Below are 18,079 nucleotides of genomic sequence, written 5' to 3'. Positions count from 1 at the left end.
GAAGGATCCCCGACCTCCGCGCCTTCCGTCGTGCAGTGAAGACCCTGTTATTCCAGCAAGCCGCTCTGATGGGATAAATGGTTTTAATTTGGTTTTAATGGGGTTTTAAAACTGGTTTTAAATGAGAATTTTAAATTCAGCCTATGATTTAATTATTTTAACCTGCTTTTAAATTCTATTTTGTACACTGTTTTATTATGGCTGTTCAGCACTCTTGAGTCCTTCGGGAAAAGGGTGGTATATAAATTAAATAAAAAGAAAAAAGAAAAAAAAACATTGTAATGCCTGGAACGACCAAAACATTGTACTTGCTAACTGAAGGCAGAATTTTAAATGGTGAGTCCTTAGATTGTTGCACATTAAAGCTACATAAACAGCATGGAACCATTCCAGCTGGGCAGTAAGGATATGTTGTGGGTACATCAAGAGGCAGAATTTCCCGCTAGTTTCAGAATGGGAGGAATATGGTATGGATGTGGATGTGTGGATGTTGCCTAAGACAGTAAATAAATGAGTATTCATTTTCTTAAAAGATAATAGTATTTAAAAAGTCACCACACAGTTTGCTTTGGAAGAGGCTAAAATGGCAGAAATCTTTATAATCTTGAAAGGAAAAGATCTGATAGACCTTCAACTCAACTTGACAAATGCTAAGTGTGTTTACAATGATATGCAATAAAAATGTTTCGAATATGCTTATTTATGTTATGATTTATGTTTTTACACAGGCTGTACTACAGTAAATTACTAAAAAAAAAACCATGAAATTAATGTAATAACTTCCTCCAAAAATTGGGAGTCTATGCTATGGAGACTGTTTCTCCTTCAAGAGGCTTTTGTCAACCAAAGCACAAATATGAATCTGACCTACATCATTTTAAATTATTCTTCAGAATTATTTTCCATTTAAAATATTTTTACTTGTCCTCTTACACATCCAATTTTATTCCAGCACTTCATGAATGGAACTGTTTTGTTATAAATTTGAAAATAATTGGTGTGGTTAAATTAGAACATTTTTAAAAACTGCATAAATGCTATTTTATAATGCTCAAAAAGAGTGCTGCTAGACAAGACAGGCAGCACACAAATCAATCAATCAATCAAATATATACATACATGCCGGTACATACATACATACATATGATAAGTTATTCTGGAGTTTAAGATACTAAAAAAAGATATAAAAAGATATGAGGCAATTAAAAAAGCCTAGTTTAATGAAAAGAAGGACTGGGGGAGATATGATAGCAGTATTCCAATATCTCAGGGGCTGCCACAAAGAAGAGGGAGTCAAGCTATTCTCCAAAGCAGGGGTAGGCAAACTTGGCTCTTTTACACCTTGTGGACTTCAACTCCCAGAATTCCTGAGTCAGCCAAGCTGTTTTAGGAATTCTGGGAGTTGAAGTCCACAGGGTGTAAAAGAACCAAGTTTGCCTACCCCTGCTCCAAAGCACCTGAAGGTAGGACAAGAAGCAATGGGTGGAAACTAATCAAGGAGAGAAGCAACTTAGAACTAAGGAGAAATTTCCTGACAGTTAGAATAATTGATCAGTGGAACAACTTGCCTCCAGAAGTTGTGAATGTTCCAACACCGGAAGTTTTTAAGATGTTGAATAACCATTTATCTGAAGTGGTATAGGGCAGGGGTAGGTTCTACTTAACTTTACTACCGGTTCGCAACGGGAGCGCTCACGCAAGTTTCTGCGCATGCAGAGATCGTCAATGGTGGATGACATCCTGGTGGATGGGCGGAGCCTCCTGCCACTTTTACTACATTGTGCCATGTGGGACTGGAAGTGGGCACCCCAGCCAAAGAGGCTGGCATCTGTTGTGATGGTCAGGCAGCCGGGCTCCTTGAAAACACATCCCTTGGTGATGGCCTGGGACATCCACCACTGGAAGGATTAAAGTACATTTGGTGAGACCTGAACCCTGGTATTTGAGTTGCTCCTGACGGACCGTTGGTAGGGCAGGAGGAACCACTGCAAGGTTCTGGCATTCATGCGTGCCCAAGGGACGATTGCAGGACACCATTTTGCCCTACCAACGGTCCGTCAGGAGTTGTGAGAGGAGGGCCAGGGACACTGTTTGGTCCGCTCGGATCCAACTCGCCAAAAGGTCCTTATACTGACCTGACGCTTCTGAGAGAGGGAGACCTCGCACAGCATGGTGTCTATGACCGCCCCCAGGTGTAGCAATCTGTTGGTCAGAGCCAGGTGGCTCTTTTCGAAGTTGATGGAGAACCCGTGATCCTGAAGGACCCGGATTGTGACTGCAGATCCTCTGTCGCCCGGAGGGGAGAGGAGCACTGTATCAATATATTGTCCAGGTAACATTGGACTCGCACTGGAATCGCCCTGAGGTGTGCCGACAGTGCCGCCAGCAATTTGCCGAAAGTCCTGGGCGCTGAGGATAGGCTAAATGGTAAGGCCTTGTACTGATAATGTCGGCCCACATAGTGAAACCGCAGGAACCGCCATTGGGATAGTAGGATAGGTATGTGGAAGTATCCCTCCGTCAGATCTATGGATGTTAGGAAGTCGCCTTCCCGGATGCTCTCCAATATTGACCAGAGGGACTGCATCTTGAATCTCCTGTAAATTAGATGTCTGTTCAATCTTTTCAGGTCCAGAATTGCTCTCTCCCCCCCACCCCGAGGTCTTTGAGACTACAAACAGGATGAAGTAGAACCCCTGTTCCTGTTGGCCCTTTGGGACCGGTTGAATGGCTTGGATGTCCAACAAGTGTTGGACTGCTGTCTCCATGAGGCCTCTTTTTGTCTTGTCCTTTGATACAGGGCAACATATGAAGAAACTCAGGGGTGTGGAGAGGTATTTGAGGGTGAGACCTAGTCTCACCGTATTCAGGACCCAGGTATCTGTTGCGGTTGTTTCCCATTGATTGGTGAAAAGGATTAAGTGCCCACCAATAGGAGGGTTGGACCTGTCGTCACTTGGAAAGATGAGCTGGGATCTTACTGTGAAATTTCCAGAATCCAAGGAATAACGCTGTCCTTCTTTTCTAAGAGCACTCTTCTACATGTCTCCTCTGAGCAAAGACTGAGTCAAAACTGGGCATGCACCGGCAAAGGAGGCGTGACCAAAAGATTGATTGACTCAGTCTCCAAGCAGAAGAGCAGAATTAACCCATTCCTTGGAGTCTCAGCACACTGGAGAAAATATTTGCTACAACCAAGATCTTATTTAGAGTGAATGTTACACCCAGTCCTAGTACTTCAATAAATCTTGCTCAAGACATTGACAGAGTGTTATTGTACAAGCACACACCTAAGTTATATTTCTGTTTAAGGAAATATTTCTTTTCTAGGTTTCCTAAGTTTCTAGGAATTGTTTTAAGTTTGTCTTTTTCTTTCTTTTCTTTTTCTTTTGTACACTTCTCCCTTAAAATATAGTATATTATTTAAAATTTTTCTTTGCAGTTATTGTTCTATGTGTTTCATATTTGCTATTACTGTACTCAGTTCAGATATTAATATCAATAAGTAGCTCTTTTAGTTAATGCTTAAGAGAAAGTTACATAATTTCTTGTCATGTTAGTTAACAGTCCCGATATAGTCAGTTGGTGCCATCGTTGACTATTGGGGGTAAATCTCTGCCCCCCACAGAGAGGGCTCACAATCTGGGCGTCCTCCTGGATGCATGGCTGTCTTTAGAAGAGCATCTGACGGCCGTGGCCAGGGAGGCTTTTTATCAGGTTCACCTGATTCGCCAGTTGCAGCCCTTTCTGGACCGGGACGCCTTGCGTACAGTCACTCATGCCCTTGTCACCTCCCGGCTGGACTATTGTAATGCTCTCTACATGGGGCTCCCCTTGAAGAGCACTCAGAGGCTCCAACTGGTCCAGAATGCGGCCGCGCGGGTGATTATGGGCGCAACCCGTTGTGCCCATGTGACACCCCTCCTGCGCAAGCTGCACTACCTCCCAGTGGTCTTCTGGGTGCGATTCAAGGTGCTGGTTACCACCTTTAAAGCGCTCCATGGCATAGGACCCAGGTACCTTTGAGACCGACTTCTGCCACCAATAGCCTCCCACTGGCCAGTCCGCTCCCACAGAGAGGGTCTCCTCAGGGTGTCATTGGCCAAGTTACGTCGGCTGGCGACACCCAGGGGGAGGGCCTTCTCTGTGGGAGCCCCTGCCCTGTGGAATGAACTGCCCCCGGAAATGCGTAAGATCTCCGACCTCCGTGTATTTCGCTGTGCCCTCAAGACCCTGCTGTTCTGCCAGGCTGGGCTATCAATGTAATGATTTTAAATTAGGTGTTTTAAATTTTGGGGGTTTTAAATTTGAGCCGAAACTATTTAATAATTTTAATTATTTTTAATTGATGGTTGTCTTTGTGCTTTTAATAGGCTGTACACCGCCCTGAGTCCTCCGGGAGAAGGGCGGTATAGAAATAAAATTATTATTATTATTATTATTATTATTATTATTATTATTATTATTATTATTATTATTATTATTATTATTATTATATTCAAAAATATCAACAATATTAATTAGTACATTCAAGCCCAAAGTAATATTTAAAAGGTATCATAGCTTCTTTTGTACAATAAATTATGCTGACTTTTGAAAATTTTGAAGAAATTAGCATACCTTCCTCCTACTGCGTCGTCTTGTGATTGGGCCCCGACAGTGTTCCTTTGTGAACGTCGCAGTGACCCCCCTGGACTGTTATTAGGCCGGTTGGACATTGGCACCTCTCTCCTGAAGGGACATACCCTTTCTAGACACTACCATTCACTGAAAAACAAAGCAAACATTTTTTAAAATCAAAATATAGGACATTTATCAACAAAATTGTTTGTATGTCAGCTGACACATTCTACTTTATAGCACAAACAGCTTGAATAGTAAAACCATGAAACTTACAACATGTTGTTTTGCTCTTGCTACGCTCCCATTTTATGTTAAAGGTTATTTTAATACCTCAGGTTATTTACAAAATAGAGAATCAAGCATTATTACCATTTCATTCGATAACTGAATTTATGGAAGGCTTAAATTACCTGTCAATTACCTACTACCATTATATATTTCATTATGAAACATAATCCTAGAGTTAAAAAATAGAACTCTATCAAATTTCATTTTAATTTTTAAGAATGGGGAAATGGTATCTCATACCAATAGAAGATAATACAATTGTTTAGACTGGGGGAAAAATAGACAATACTGGTATTTTTTAAATGCACAAACTAAACTGATCCTAAATTAACACAATGAATAAACAGCTGGGATACAAAAATATAAAATTCAAGATTAAATATCTGTGTCTTCTTATTTTGGCTCCAATATTTAAGCTACAAAAATCTATACAGGATCACTATTTTATTGCAATATTATCCAATGAAAGTTGTGTCACAAAAAATGGACCACTTTAGTCTAGTAACGGCCTATCAGAATGTATTGAAAAAAGAGAAGATATTTCATATATAGGAAGAGCCAAATAGATATTAATTACGGTATTTGCTGAAATGCTCCCAATATCTTAGTATAAACAGATTTCAGAGAGTACATCATATTAAAGTGCTTTTAATCAGCTACATAGGTCAATTACTAGAAATTTCACTCCCCTAAAACTGTCAAGTATTTAAAGAAAAAAATGACAATAATAATGATCTCATATTTTTTCTGATTTACAAAGGAAGAGAATAAAACTGAGTAAAAAATTTGTAAACACTTCCCCTTTCCACTATCAACCTGCCAAATTTTTCAAGATTTTTTTTAACAATGTTTATGGAATTTCAAAGCAAATAATTCTTTCAGAACATTGTTTATTATGCTATTTAATATTTAGACATCTGCTGCATGTGAAACAGAGTCACCCAGCTCATTTTGACTATGAAAATAAGAAATATTCTTAAACAGAATATAGAAGCACATAGACAAATAACATCATTCCAAGTGATAGTTTATGGTGTCTATAAAGCAAAACCCTTTTTTTTTCCAAACTCAAGACTAAACAACCTCACTCAAAATGTTCTGATTAAGAAACATGAAGCGCATCCCTTGTTCCAATACAAAGCTTAACTGGGATTGTGGCTTTAGGCATAAGAAACAATGGGAAAGCTGATAAACAAGTCTCTTGATTTTTTTTTTACTCAGAGATCTAAAGTAAATATAGTTAACAGTCCAGGTACACTGATCAAGCAAATTGCAGAAAAAATAGCTAATGAGATTTTTAATATATTTCTTACAATGTTAAAGCAAATTCTAATAAGAAAGAGTGGGAATATAGGCCTTTCATCATTAACTGAAACACTTTAGATTCTGTTACATAAAATGTTTCCTGGAATTCTTAGCTTTAACAAAATGAAGTATTTCGCTTCAAAAACATCCTTTAAATAAACTCATTCTATTAACAGATGATGAAAAGGTGATTCTATTAAAATTCATTTTTCCAATTAACATACAGAAACAACTCTGGCTTTATGATAAACAATCCACAGTCAGGCATTAAAAAATGCTCTTACCTTCCTAAGGATTTGCAGCATTTGTTTGAAGCACAGCAGTTCACATAAACAAACTTTCTTTACAGATATTCTTTGATTTAGGATTGTAATGAAACTTGCCCATTACAGTCGTAAGTCATGACAGTCCTATAATGTTATGTGACCAATTGGATTGTATGGCCTTTTTGTGGCGGTTGCTAAGCAAATCACAATGGACTCTGCAGTTGTTAAGGAAATGTCACAGTCATTAAGTGAATCTATTGTTCACTATGGGGTGTTTTTGCTGAAACCCAGAAATAAGTGCCAGTTTTCGCAAAGAAGTTATGAATCATAGACAGGTGACCAGGAGATACTGGAATCAACACTAAATATGGGCCGGTTCCTCCACTCCCAAAATGCGGGAAGGCAGGGTAGCAATTGCAACGTCAGAACTAATAATAAATTCCTTTTGGGGAGTCCATTGTAATTTCATATGGATGCTACACAACCGGTGTAAGTCAAGGTCTATCTCCACTTGCTTGCAAATAAAGTTCACCAATTCGCCTACAAACCATGTAGTTACCCATCTGGATTCTAAGTGCTCCATTAAAAAAAAGGTTAAAAATCAGCTATAATTTATAGAGCAGACATGCACTTGAAACCAATCAATCACAATCACGTGACTGCATGGGCACTACAATGACATAATGTTCAGGCATAGGTCATGTTCATTCATTCTTACAAACCTACTCTGTTCTCAAACTATTCTCAAACATTGGAATGGAGCATTTTATTATAATTTTATTTTTGTTTGGCTTTTAATCTAAAATGAGTCAGAAGGGCTGCACTTATGGCTTCTAGAGTGAATTATCTGAGTGATTATATCGAATAATTAATGGAGAATCCCACTTTCAATATGTCAAGTAAAAACAAATTAGTGAACCAGAAGTCAAGCTATGGAAGTGAGGCAGAGAGATATCCCACCCCCAGGGATGGAAGTGAGGACAGTGCAGACCACTAGGCCACATTTCTAGCTGAATTTCAACAAATATTAGGGCCATATTTGGGGGGAATTAGAACAATCTACTATTCTATCCATACCCAATGTTTTTTAATGATTTCACCCCTTTTGATGTAATACTGTCATTGTACCATTCAGAAAATCAGAAGGCTAAGCTCAATCATCGTTCAATCCTGTCTAAAGGAAATTTCAGCCCTTCCAGATAAACCAGAGGGGAAGCGGGATTAGATGAATCCTACATTATTGTAAGGCTACATTAACAAAATCTTGCAAATCTGAAGGCACAAATTTCCCACTGCCATTTTTAACTTCTTGATCCATTAGAAGGTATTCTTTCTAAGTTTCTTTCTGACCATTGTGCTGCTGAAGGTTCCTGCCTCTCGTCTGTTTCCTAGGCAGCATCTCTTCTTTCCCCAAGGTCATTCACATACCCCATCAGAGGAAATGACAGCATACAAGCAATCCTTAGGTTACAATGATAATTGTGACCGGAATTTCTGTAGGCAAGCAATGTAGTTGTAAAACATGTCATATAACTGCACTGCTTAGCAATGCACAAACCCACAGTCTTGGTTGATGTTTAACCCCAAGACTATATGGGCCATTAAGCATGAGGAGGCGGGAATCCAAGACAAGGAGGCTGGTGGGTTCAAGTACTATGGAGTATTATGGACAGGTTCCAGGACACATGCAGGTGTGCAAGTGAGCAAGTGCAGGCAGGCACTTAAGAGTTGGGCATATGCCGAGATGCTGCAGGCAAGTGCTAAGGAACATGGGCAAGTGGAAAAGTGAAGGAAGTAAAAGCAACTCACAACTTCCCACTGGCTTCTCCATTGGCTTTGCTTGTAAGAAACTGGCAGAGAACATTGGAAATAACTACATAATTATGGCTAACTGCAATGTCATTGCAAGCTGGACATCAAGCGCCTGGATCACAATCACATTACTGTTGGGGTGCTGCAATAATCACAAATTTGTGGACCAGTCACAAGTGCCCCTTATTCAGGGCCACGGTATCTTTGAATCACTAAATGAGCGGCTGCAACTTGTAGACTGTTATGTGCATTTTACCTAACTACTAAGAAGTACAGTGATCAACTTTGCAATTCCTTTGAAATAGCTAATGCTAACAGAAAATGCAGCAAATCATAATTGTAACAAAATAATAACACATACTTAGTGTCATCATTACACAAATGTTGCCTTTATATTATTGCATCAGAAATCAGAACAGAAATTATTTTGGGGATAAAATTATCCCCATCGCACGTTTTGTCATTTGTCCTATCCCCATTGGTGGATAACCACAACCAGTGCTCTGCTCTGCTGAATTCCCAATGCATAGCCCACTCCATGCATATACTATGTACAGGTAATCTTAAATTTATGACAATTGGGGCACAATTTCTGCTGTTAGCAAGGTGGCGGTTATGTGAGTTGCACCCAATTTTATAACCTTTTTTGGTTATTAAGCAAATCACTGCCATTAAGTGAATCCAGTCTCCAACCTTCGTTTTGTGGCGAAGGTTGTTGAGAGTGTGGTGGCACGACAACTGCCCGGGCACCTGGATGAAGCTATCTATCTAGACCCGTGCCAGTCGGGCTTCAGGCAGGGGCACAGCACAGAAATGGCATTGGTCACGTTGGTGGATGATCTCTGGAGGGCTCGGGACAGGGGTTGCTCCTCTGTCCTAGTCCTATTAGATCTCTCAGCGGCTTTTGATACCATCGACCATGGTATCATGCTGCGGCGGTTGAGAGGGTTAGGAATAGGGGGCACCGTTCTGCGGTGGTTCTCCTCCTTCCTCTCCGACCGCTCGTTCGTGTTGGCAGGGGGGCAGAGGTCGACCTCGAGGCGTCTCGCATGGGGAGTGCCGCAAGGGTCGGTCCTCTCGCCCCTTCTGTTCAACATTTATGTGAAGCCGCTGGGTGAGATCATCCGTGGTTTTGGGGTGAAGTGTCATCTGTACGCTGATGATACTCAGCTGTACATCTCCACCCCAGACCACCCCAATGATGCCCTTGATGTGGTGTCTCGCTGCCTGGAGGCCGTGTGGATCTGGATGGGGAGGAACAGGCTCAGACTCAACCCGTCCAAGACCGAGTGGCTGTGGCTGCCGGCATCCCGATATAGTCAGCAGGTGCCATCGCTGACTATTGGGGGTGAATCTTTGCCCCCCACAGAGAGGGCTCGCAATCTGGGTGTCCTCCTGGACGCACGGCTGTCTTTAGAAGAGCATATGACGGCCGTGGCCAGGGGGGCCTTTTATCAGGTTCGCCTGATCCGCCAGTTGCAGCCCTTTCTGGACCGGGACGCCTTGTGCACGGTCACTCATGCCCTTGTCACCTCCCGGCTGGACTATTGTAATGCTCTCTACATGGGGCTCCCCTTGAAGAGCACTCAGAGGCTCCAACTGGTCCAGAATGCGGCCGCGCGGGTGGTTATGGGCGCAACCCGTTGTGCCCACGTGACACCCCTCCTGCGCAAGCTGCACTGGCTCCCAGTGGTCTTCCGGGTGCGATTCAAGGTGTTAGTTACCACCTTTAAAGCGCTCCATGGCATAGGACCCGGGTACCTTCGAGACCGTCTTCTGCCACCAATAGCCTCCCACCGACCAGTCCGCTCCCACAGAGAGGGTCTCCTCAGGGTGCCATCAGCCAAGTTATGTCGGCTGGCGACACCCAGGGGGAGGGCCTTCTCTGTGGGAGCCCCAGCCCTGTGGAATGAACTGCCCCCGGAAATACATAAGATCTCCGACCTCCGGGTGTTTCGTTGGGCATTGAAGACCCTGTTGTTCCGCCAGGCCGGGCTATCAATATAATTTTAAATTGGGGTATTTTAAATTTTTGGGGTTTTAAATCGGCCAAATCTATTTAATTATTTTAATTTTTGTGTCTTTTGTTTTTAAATTGGCTGTACACCGCCCTGAGTCCTTCGGGAGAAGGGCGGTATAGAAATAAAATTATTATTATTATTATTATTATTATTATTATTATTATTATTATTATTATTATTATTATTATTATTATTATTATTATTATTATTATTAAGCGAATATAGTTTCCTCCATTAACTTTGCTTTTCCCAGGCAGATTGAAAGGTCACAAATGGTGATCACAAGACTCCAGAAAAACTGCAACCATCGTAAATACATACTGGTTGCCAAGCACCCAATAACTGATCACATGACCATGAAGAATGTTACAATGATTGTAAATGTGAGGACCCCTTGTAAATCACTTTTTTCAGTGACACTAACTTTGAACAAACATATACAAATAGTTGTAAGGAGAGGACTACCTGTACTACATCCCTCTTCACAAAGTGCAAAATATTTATTATGTGCTTAAAAAATATTTTGCAGTTACTACAAAAGTGTGAAAATCTATCCTTAAGACAAAGACTATTTTCTAATCAAAAAAAATTTCTAATCTGCAAATGAAGCCCAAATCTATTCAGTGGAACATTACAGAAGTGTTTCAATAATGGCTCAGTGCAGTACATGATTTCAAAACACTTCTAAGCATACAACAATGGACTTTCCCTAGTGTGTCACTAACTCTTCCATCAGCAGCATTTCCCTTTAAACAGTATAGAACATGATTTTCCAGAGTTTCCAGAAAATATACACTTTTTACCTATGATTCCAAACATTATGTCCATGGGCAACAATGTCTTGCCAACAGCTATTTATCACTTGCACCCTGTCCTACCCTCAGATTTTGAAATATTTCAATTTAAAATGAGATTAGAGAGATAGAAAATTGTTGATCAAAACACTAGCCTCATTATCTCTATTTACAATTATCTTGAATTCCATATAAGCCCCATAACTATTCTTGTACATAAAATAATAAGTGCTAGTGGCTCAGTGTTTTATTTGGTTTTTAAATGGAAAGAATTGGGTGATAGAGACTCAGCCAACTAGCCAGCATAACAATAGGAAATGGTAGCTAGCCAGCCTAAAGATTGCTGACATTATTATGAAAATGATTTATTTTATTATGATGAATAAGCCATAATGGTAAAGCATACAAAAAGCAAGGTGTTTTTTTTAATGCTTAGGTTTCTTAACTGCATTTAAAACTTCTTCAGTACAACAGCATAAAATAGCTATCTGTAATTTTTCTTTATAGCCTATCCTTTGAAAATGTCTCAGTTTTTCCACATAGTTTATATATTACTGAACCTTAAACTCTCAGTCATGAAACAGGTTACAAAATATGGTTTTAAAAAATATACATTTTTTTTCCTTTTCCTTTGTTGGACACCAAAAGCTGCTTGCTGTTTCAGGGGCTCATCTAAATGAGCACATTTTACACGCACAGAATCAACATAAAGATCATTCAGAACAAGGAACATCTTCGTACATATTTTCCCCTTCAGCTTATATATGAATATGTCCTGCAATCAGAATAGCATGTATATCATTTACGCGCATATACAATAATTTCAACTATCTTTCATTTTAGACCATAACTGTTTAGGTAAGGTAGATTCTAACACAGACACTTTTATATCAAGATACATGTAGCTCATGTTTCAGAATTCAATCAAATGTACACACTTTAAATTAGCATGCTTTCAGAGGGCATAAGGTATTTCATTTGGGAAAAGGAAAGTTATTTCAAGAGATTAGTTCGTCCCCTCTGTCTGGGTCTTTCTTCCATTCTCAGTTCTGAACTAAATTTGAAGAAAATCTGAATGAAGATTCAGCTATAATTACTATATGAACAATATAATTACAGAAAATACATTTAGGAAAAAGTAGTAGAAAAAACTACATGTTTTCCTTCACTAACATACATAACCACTTTGCCTCTGAAGATGCCTGCCACAGTTGTCAAGTGAAATGTCAGGAAATCTGTTTTCTATAGACTACAGTCACTTAACCCTGAAGGCCAACTCTGCCGAGAAGAGTTAATATTTCCCAATTTAGGACAAGAGTTAGCTATGGCATAGGCACCCAGCATTCATCATTGCCTATATTAGCTATAACAACTTTCAGGGCAAAGAGCAAGAAAATATGCTCAAGAAATAAATATTTGCTAATGAGGTTTGAAATAAAATCACGAGTAAGATGATGGAAGACATTTTAACATAAGGCTTCAGAAATCACTGAAATAATCCCATTTTTAATAACAGTATCTTCTTTCTCTGAAATAATTCAAAATTAGGAATTAGTTGAAAACAGGGTGGATAAAAATCAATGATTTTTTTTAAAAAAAAAAAATCAGATTTTTTTTATTTAAATCGTATTTTTTTTATTTAAATCGTATTTTTTTATTTTTATCAAATTTATTTTAATAAAAAACTTTTGGGGTAAAAATCTATCATAAGGTAGTTTTCTATTTAAGATACATAAATAATTTAGTTTATTCAGCATGAAATGGAGCTTAGTTATGTAGCATGAGGCTATATATTCTGCAACACTGGGACTATCGGTTAGTCAACAGAGGATCAAAGGAGTAGCAGAGATGACAGTTGCTCTTTAAAAATTATGATTTAAATCGAGTTGATTTAAATCAAGCCTTTTTACTAATGATTTAAATCATGATTTAAATTGTGATTTAAATCAACTCGATTTAAATCAAATCCACCCTGGTTGAAAACCAAAAAAGCAAGAAAGTTTGTCTTTCTTTTCCAGGTTCTAAATAGATACCTGAAGAATGAATTAACCACTTATGGACATGAAGTCACCAAGTTAAATTCTTGATGTTACCTTTATCTTTAAATTTAATGTATTCTTTTTTACTAGAATTATATTCAGTTTATGGAAAAAAGAACCCCGTTTAAAACATTTGCAACAATTAACTGAACTACAACTGGTTCAACGACTAATACTGAAGTTGTATATATGTGCTTGCATAATGCCAAAAGGATCACTCCATTTTTATTCTTTCATTCCCTAAGGAATTTTGAAAAGAAATTACATAAAGAGGCTTAAAGCTGCATTTATTTGCCAGTCTGTCAGCCCTTCAGCAGGATAACTGTCCAAAATCAGTATGGGACCAAATTTAGCATAGTGGGAAAATTCCGTAAAATAAAAACTGAGTTTGAGGATGGGCTAGATATGCCCAATGGTTAGGAAGAAAAACATTTCAGAAAAGATTTCTCCAAATAGATAAACACATGCACAACGTACCTCTGTCCAATTAGACCCTCCCTAAGGTACAAAAATTATTCTTATGCTCATTGCTCAAACAGACCTGAAAAATTCAGAAGCCATGCCCTACATGTTATCCCTAACTTATTTGATAAAAATTAATCTGAAAAAAGTCTGACACAAAATTGATTTGTATTTATATATATTTTCTGATTATATATAATAGTCAGAAAATGGTCTCTAACTGTAGAATGAAGAACATATATTCAATACACATCAAACAACAAGAATGTATTTTAATAAAACTAGGCAATGCTTTGGATCTGGACTGGGAAAGGGTTCCAGAACACACCACAGCAGCAACAAGCTCTATTTTAAGACTTCACATGTAGTATAATAGTTGCCTAGTCCTAGAAAAGAAAGGGCTATTTTAATGAGCCAGAGATAGATGCTGCATTTGTGCAACTACACATGCTGAGTCATCACTTCTAATCAAATATGAAGCAATGCAGAGTTCTACTATACCAAGCATTACCAAAAAACAATTCTGTCAAGAAGGTACCACAAATGGTGCATTAGTCTTCACTGATAAAAAGCATACTTTATCATAAAATTCACACAGACACTGAAAGCCAGGAGTGACTATAAGTAGTTCATGCCACACAAGATGACAGGGTTTAATGTTTAGGACAAACAAGCCCTGAAAAACCTCAACTTAGCTCTTTTTGTTGCAAGTCACTAAAAAGAGTATGTGTTTGGTAATGGATAGAATCTGCATTATGGCCTCTTCGCTGTTCTAAATTCTGCTACCTCCTTTTATCTGCAAGTGTTTGGAAGCATATCTCCTGTTCTTATTTCACCATGAAAATTTATTGCACTACTGAAAGTTTATGGATAAACTATAGAAAAAGTATTCATACCATAATTTAGTTTTCAAGTTTTGGTACAGCTTTATTTAACAGCTTGATTATATGCAGCTTGAATTATTCTGTTTTGTTTTAGGATTATCCACCAAAACTCACCTAAAAAAAAAAAGAACTCTTTTTGGTGCCAACGAATTTACCATTTCCAGTCAATTTAGTGGAAGACAATCCAAACAAAAGCAAAAACAGTGCAAAGAACTGTTAATCAGTAGCTGAAATTAGCAAACCAGTACTGGAAATAAATGCTGTCTATAGACTTTAATAGAATTTAATCTCTGAAAAAAAACAAAAGCTCTAAACCAGTGGTGGTGAACCTTTTCGGCACTCACGGAAATGTTGCATGTGTGCACTCATTGGGGACACACTCCGCAAAAGCCAAACTTCTGGGTTCTAGTGCACATGCATGCCCGACGATCAGCTGGCCAGCACGTGTGCGCAGGCCATTTTTTGGCACTGCAGTGCGAATGAAGGGATCGTGCTCCAGAAAAGCCAAACTTCCTGGTTCTGGTGCGCATGCATACCCAACAATCAGCTGGCTGGCGTGTGTGTGCACACTGGTTTTCAGCACTTTCGCATGCGCAAAGGACAGCTTATCATCGCATGTGCACCAGAAACCCAGAAGACAAACAGGCAAGGCCGCGTGTGCCAGGAGACATGGCTTCACGTGCCACTTTGGGCACGGATGCCATAGGTTCGCCATCATGGCTCTAAACAATGAAATTCTATTTTGTTACAGTACTGTAATTAACAATGGATATTTTTCTCCATTCTCCTCATACAAGTCATAAAAATACTAAAGGCTAGTATAGTACATTGGTCAGGTCAACATATATATTTATATCTCATGTGTCCACCTGTTTCCCAACTATGCTTATTTCATTCTTAATTATTAGAGTATCTATTACTCCAAAAGCATTTATTTATTTATTTATTATAATTCTATACCGCCTTTCTCCCGTAGGACTCAAGGCGGTGTACAGTCAAGAAAAATATAGATACACAAACATCATAAAATTGCTAATTAAAATTATTATTATAACATAACATAACATAACATAACATAAAAAGCATGCCTTTTCTATAGCAGCACCCTCCATCCCAGGGAAATCTGGATGGCCCTGACCCTGTCAGCAATGTATGGCCATTTCTCCAAGTATTTGGGATATGAGATTAGGCAAGTTCTACTGCCCATGTGATTTTCTGTGATTGCAGTTATATCCAACAGTGCCCAAGGTTAAAACACTATATTGTGGTTAGTGTTTTGATTCTTATATGCCCCCCAGACTCACTATTGTGAGAAGGATGGCCATTTATAAGAGCCTTGGTGGCGCAGCAGACTAAAGCACTGTTAAGTAACACCAGCTGCCTGCAATTACTGCAAGTTCAAATCTCACCAGGCTCAAGGTTGACTCAGCCTTCCATCCTTTCGAGGTAGGTAAAATGAGGACCTGGTTTGTGTGGGCAATAAGCTGACTTTGTATAAAAAAGAACACTGCTGGGGGGGGGAAGCCCTACTAAGCAGGTATATATAAAAGTATGAAGGCTATTGCTTAACGCATTGTAAGCCGACCTGAGTCTCCGGAAAAGGGCGGCATATAAATCAAACCAATAAATAAATAAATAAATAAATAACAAATACTAATTGTTTTGGCAATAACTGCTTCATAAGAGGCAGACAAGCAGGCAGGTATCAGAAAGTGTTTCAAGAGTTCTTTTGCCATTTAGTAGACTGCTTGACATTAGTGTAATCAAATGCCACAACTCGCATGTCTACAAACTCTGCATAGGTGAAACCAGAATTACCAATATGGGACAGCTGGTAATTAAGACTAATAATGATAATACCAATAATACCAATAACCTTGGTTAGGACTTGAACTGTTAAGTTTTTACCAGACCCAGACTGTGAATCGAATTTAAGACTAACTTATATTAATAACATACACATGTATGCCACCCAACTTCAAAGGCTCATACCAATTAAAAATCAATTATATTTTATAAATATTTAAGAAATTTATAAATTACAGCATGGTATTCTCCAAGTTCAACAGTTATAGTGAAGTCCTGTATCTGAGAAGAGGACTGGAGAACTCACTTTTATCTACCTCATTTAAGGATGTGTTCTTTCTCGTTTACAACATTCTCTAGAGATCCAACATTCCTCCATATAGCTCTCCTCCTTAAAATGATTATGAAAGTCACTATTGGGTTTTTACAGGGATAGTTTCATGTGCTCTGATGTTCTAAATGGCATATTAACAAGCTCATCTGTAAAGATCAAGTTCTTCCCTTCAGTCCAGTGTCTATCTTCTATATTACTTCATAACTGATTCAGCATCTGTGGTACAATTTCATACTAGCTAACAGGTTAGATATCTAACAATGGACAAAAGATTCCAATCTCTAGTCTGCTGCAATAGTCTGTAAATGTTGATTTTAGTAGTCAGCATGTTGAGGTTTTTTTTTTAATTTCAAACTAGAATGCCACAATCTAGAAAACCCATTTAAAACGGCCCAAATCCAACTTTTCTAAGCAGAAAGGTCCCCTTTCTTTCTGTCTTTTTCTCACTCACATTTTCTGCTCCTTTCTCCCCTAGCCTGTCAGAGTCTGCCTTTTCATTGACTGGCAGAGATATTTTGCTTGCTTGCTGCTTTCCCACTCCTTGCAAAGCAGAGAAACTTTCATGATTAAGGCAGCTAGATCCAGTCTTTCTCATCAACCTTCTCTTTCATCCCTCCTCCTTGCCCAAGCGTTGTTCTACCCTGCCAAGAAACACTGTTGAGGATTCTAAAAAGGCCATGACAATAGTATAAGAGACTTTCAAGTGCCAACTGTACAAGCCCACTGTTGTTGAGACAAGGTGCCATGTCATCACCAACATACCAATCCTCTTCTGGAAGTGTTTCTTAGGATATCCAGTCTGCATATTTATCCAGTACTAAATACTCTCACATTGCTGCAGCAGCCTCAGCTTCCCCTAAGTATTAAACCATAGAAAATAACCTGGAGAATCACATGTACACCTATAGGCCAGAATTCTAAATTTTCTATATTAAAATAGAGCACTAAGCATCATTTCTGACGAAATGTTAAATCATAGCTATGTCACCACAATAAGTATTAACATTCAACCAATGTGAAGTCTCTGAAAATGTGTAGACAAAATATAGAAGCAATGTGGATGACCTTGGAAAACTAGGGGAGGAGATGCTGCCTAGGAAACAATCAGACAAGAAAGGAAGGAACCTTCACTGTCTCAGAGAAAGAAACTTAGGAAGGGCCTGCCTCAACTGATCTGACACTTAAAAGTGATAGCCAGAAATTTGTACCTTCAGATTTGTAAGACTCTGTTAATGTACCCTTACAATAAAGTAGAATTAGCTCAGTTTCCTGTCTAATTTACCTGAGAGGGCTGAAAAGCAGTTTGATAATGAAACAGTAATTGTTGCTGATATTAACATCAATATCGCACTACACCTGTAGATGTTACATTTTTCATACTTCATTCACTCACATTTAACAGAAAGTTTTTGTGCCATGGCTGAACCTGAATCCACTTTATAATT

At 38.9% G+C, this 18,079-nt stretch overlaps 1 protein-coding gene across 6 annotated transcripts in view; it reads right to left on the bottom strand.

The window, feature by feature from the left end:
* TRIP12 (thyroid hormone receptor interactor 12) overlaps window positions 1–18,079 on the bottom strand; it is a 90,946-nt gene that overhangs the window by 67,615 nt on the left and 5,252 nt on the right. For all 6 annotated transcript variants that reach the window (XM_034439334.3, XM_034439337.3, XM_087872653.1 and 3 more), the window contains exon 2: window positions 4,621–4,767. In XM_034439334.3, coding sequence (XP_034295225.1) covers window positions 4,621–4,718 — 98 coding nt within the window. In that variant the 5' untranslated portion in view covers window positions 4,719–4,767. The remainder of the gene's footprint in view (window positions 1–4,620; window positions 4,768–18,079) is intronic.

Source organism: Pantherophis guttatus, chromosome 6 (genome assembly GCF_059756535.1).
Source record: "Pantherophis guttatus breed Tessera chromosome 6, ASM5975653v1, whole genome shotgun sequence".
NCBI lineage: Eukaryota > Metazoa > Chordata > Lepidosauria > Squamata > Colubridae > Pantherophis > Pantherophis guttatus.
Note: the sequence above shows the minus strand (reverse complement) of the source record. Positions and strands in the feature narration are given on the sequence as shown.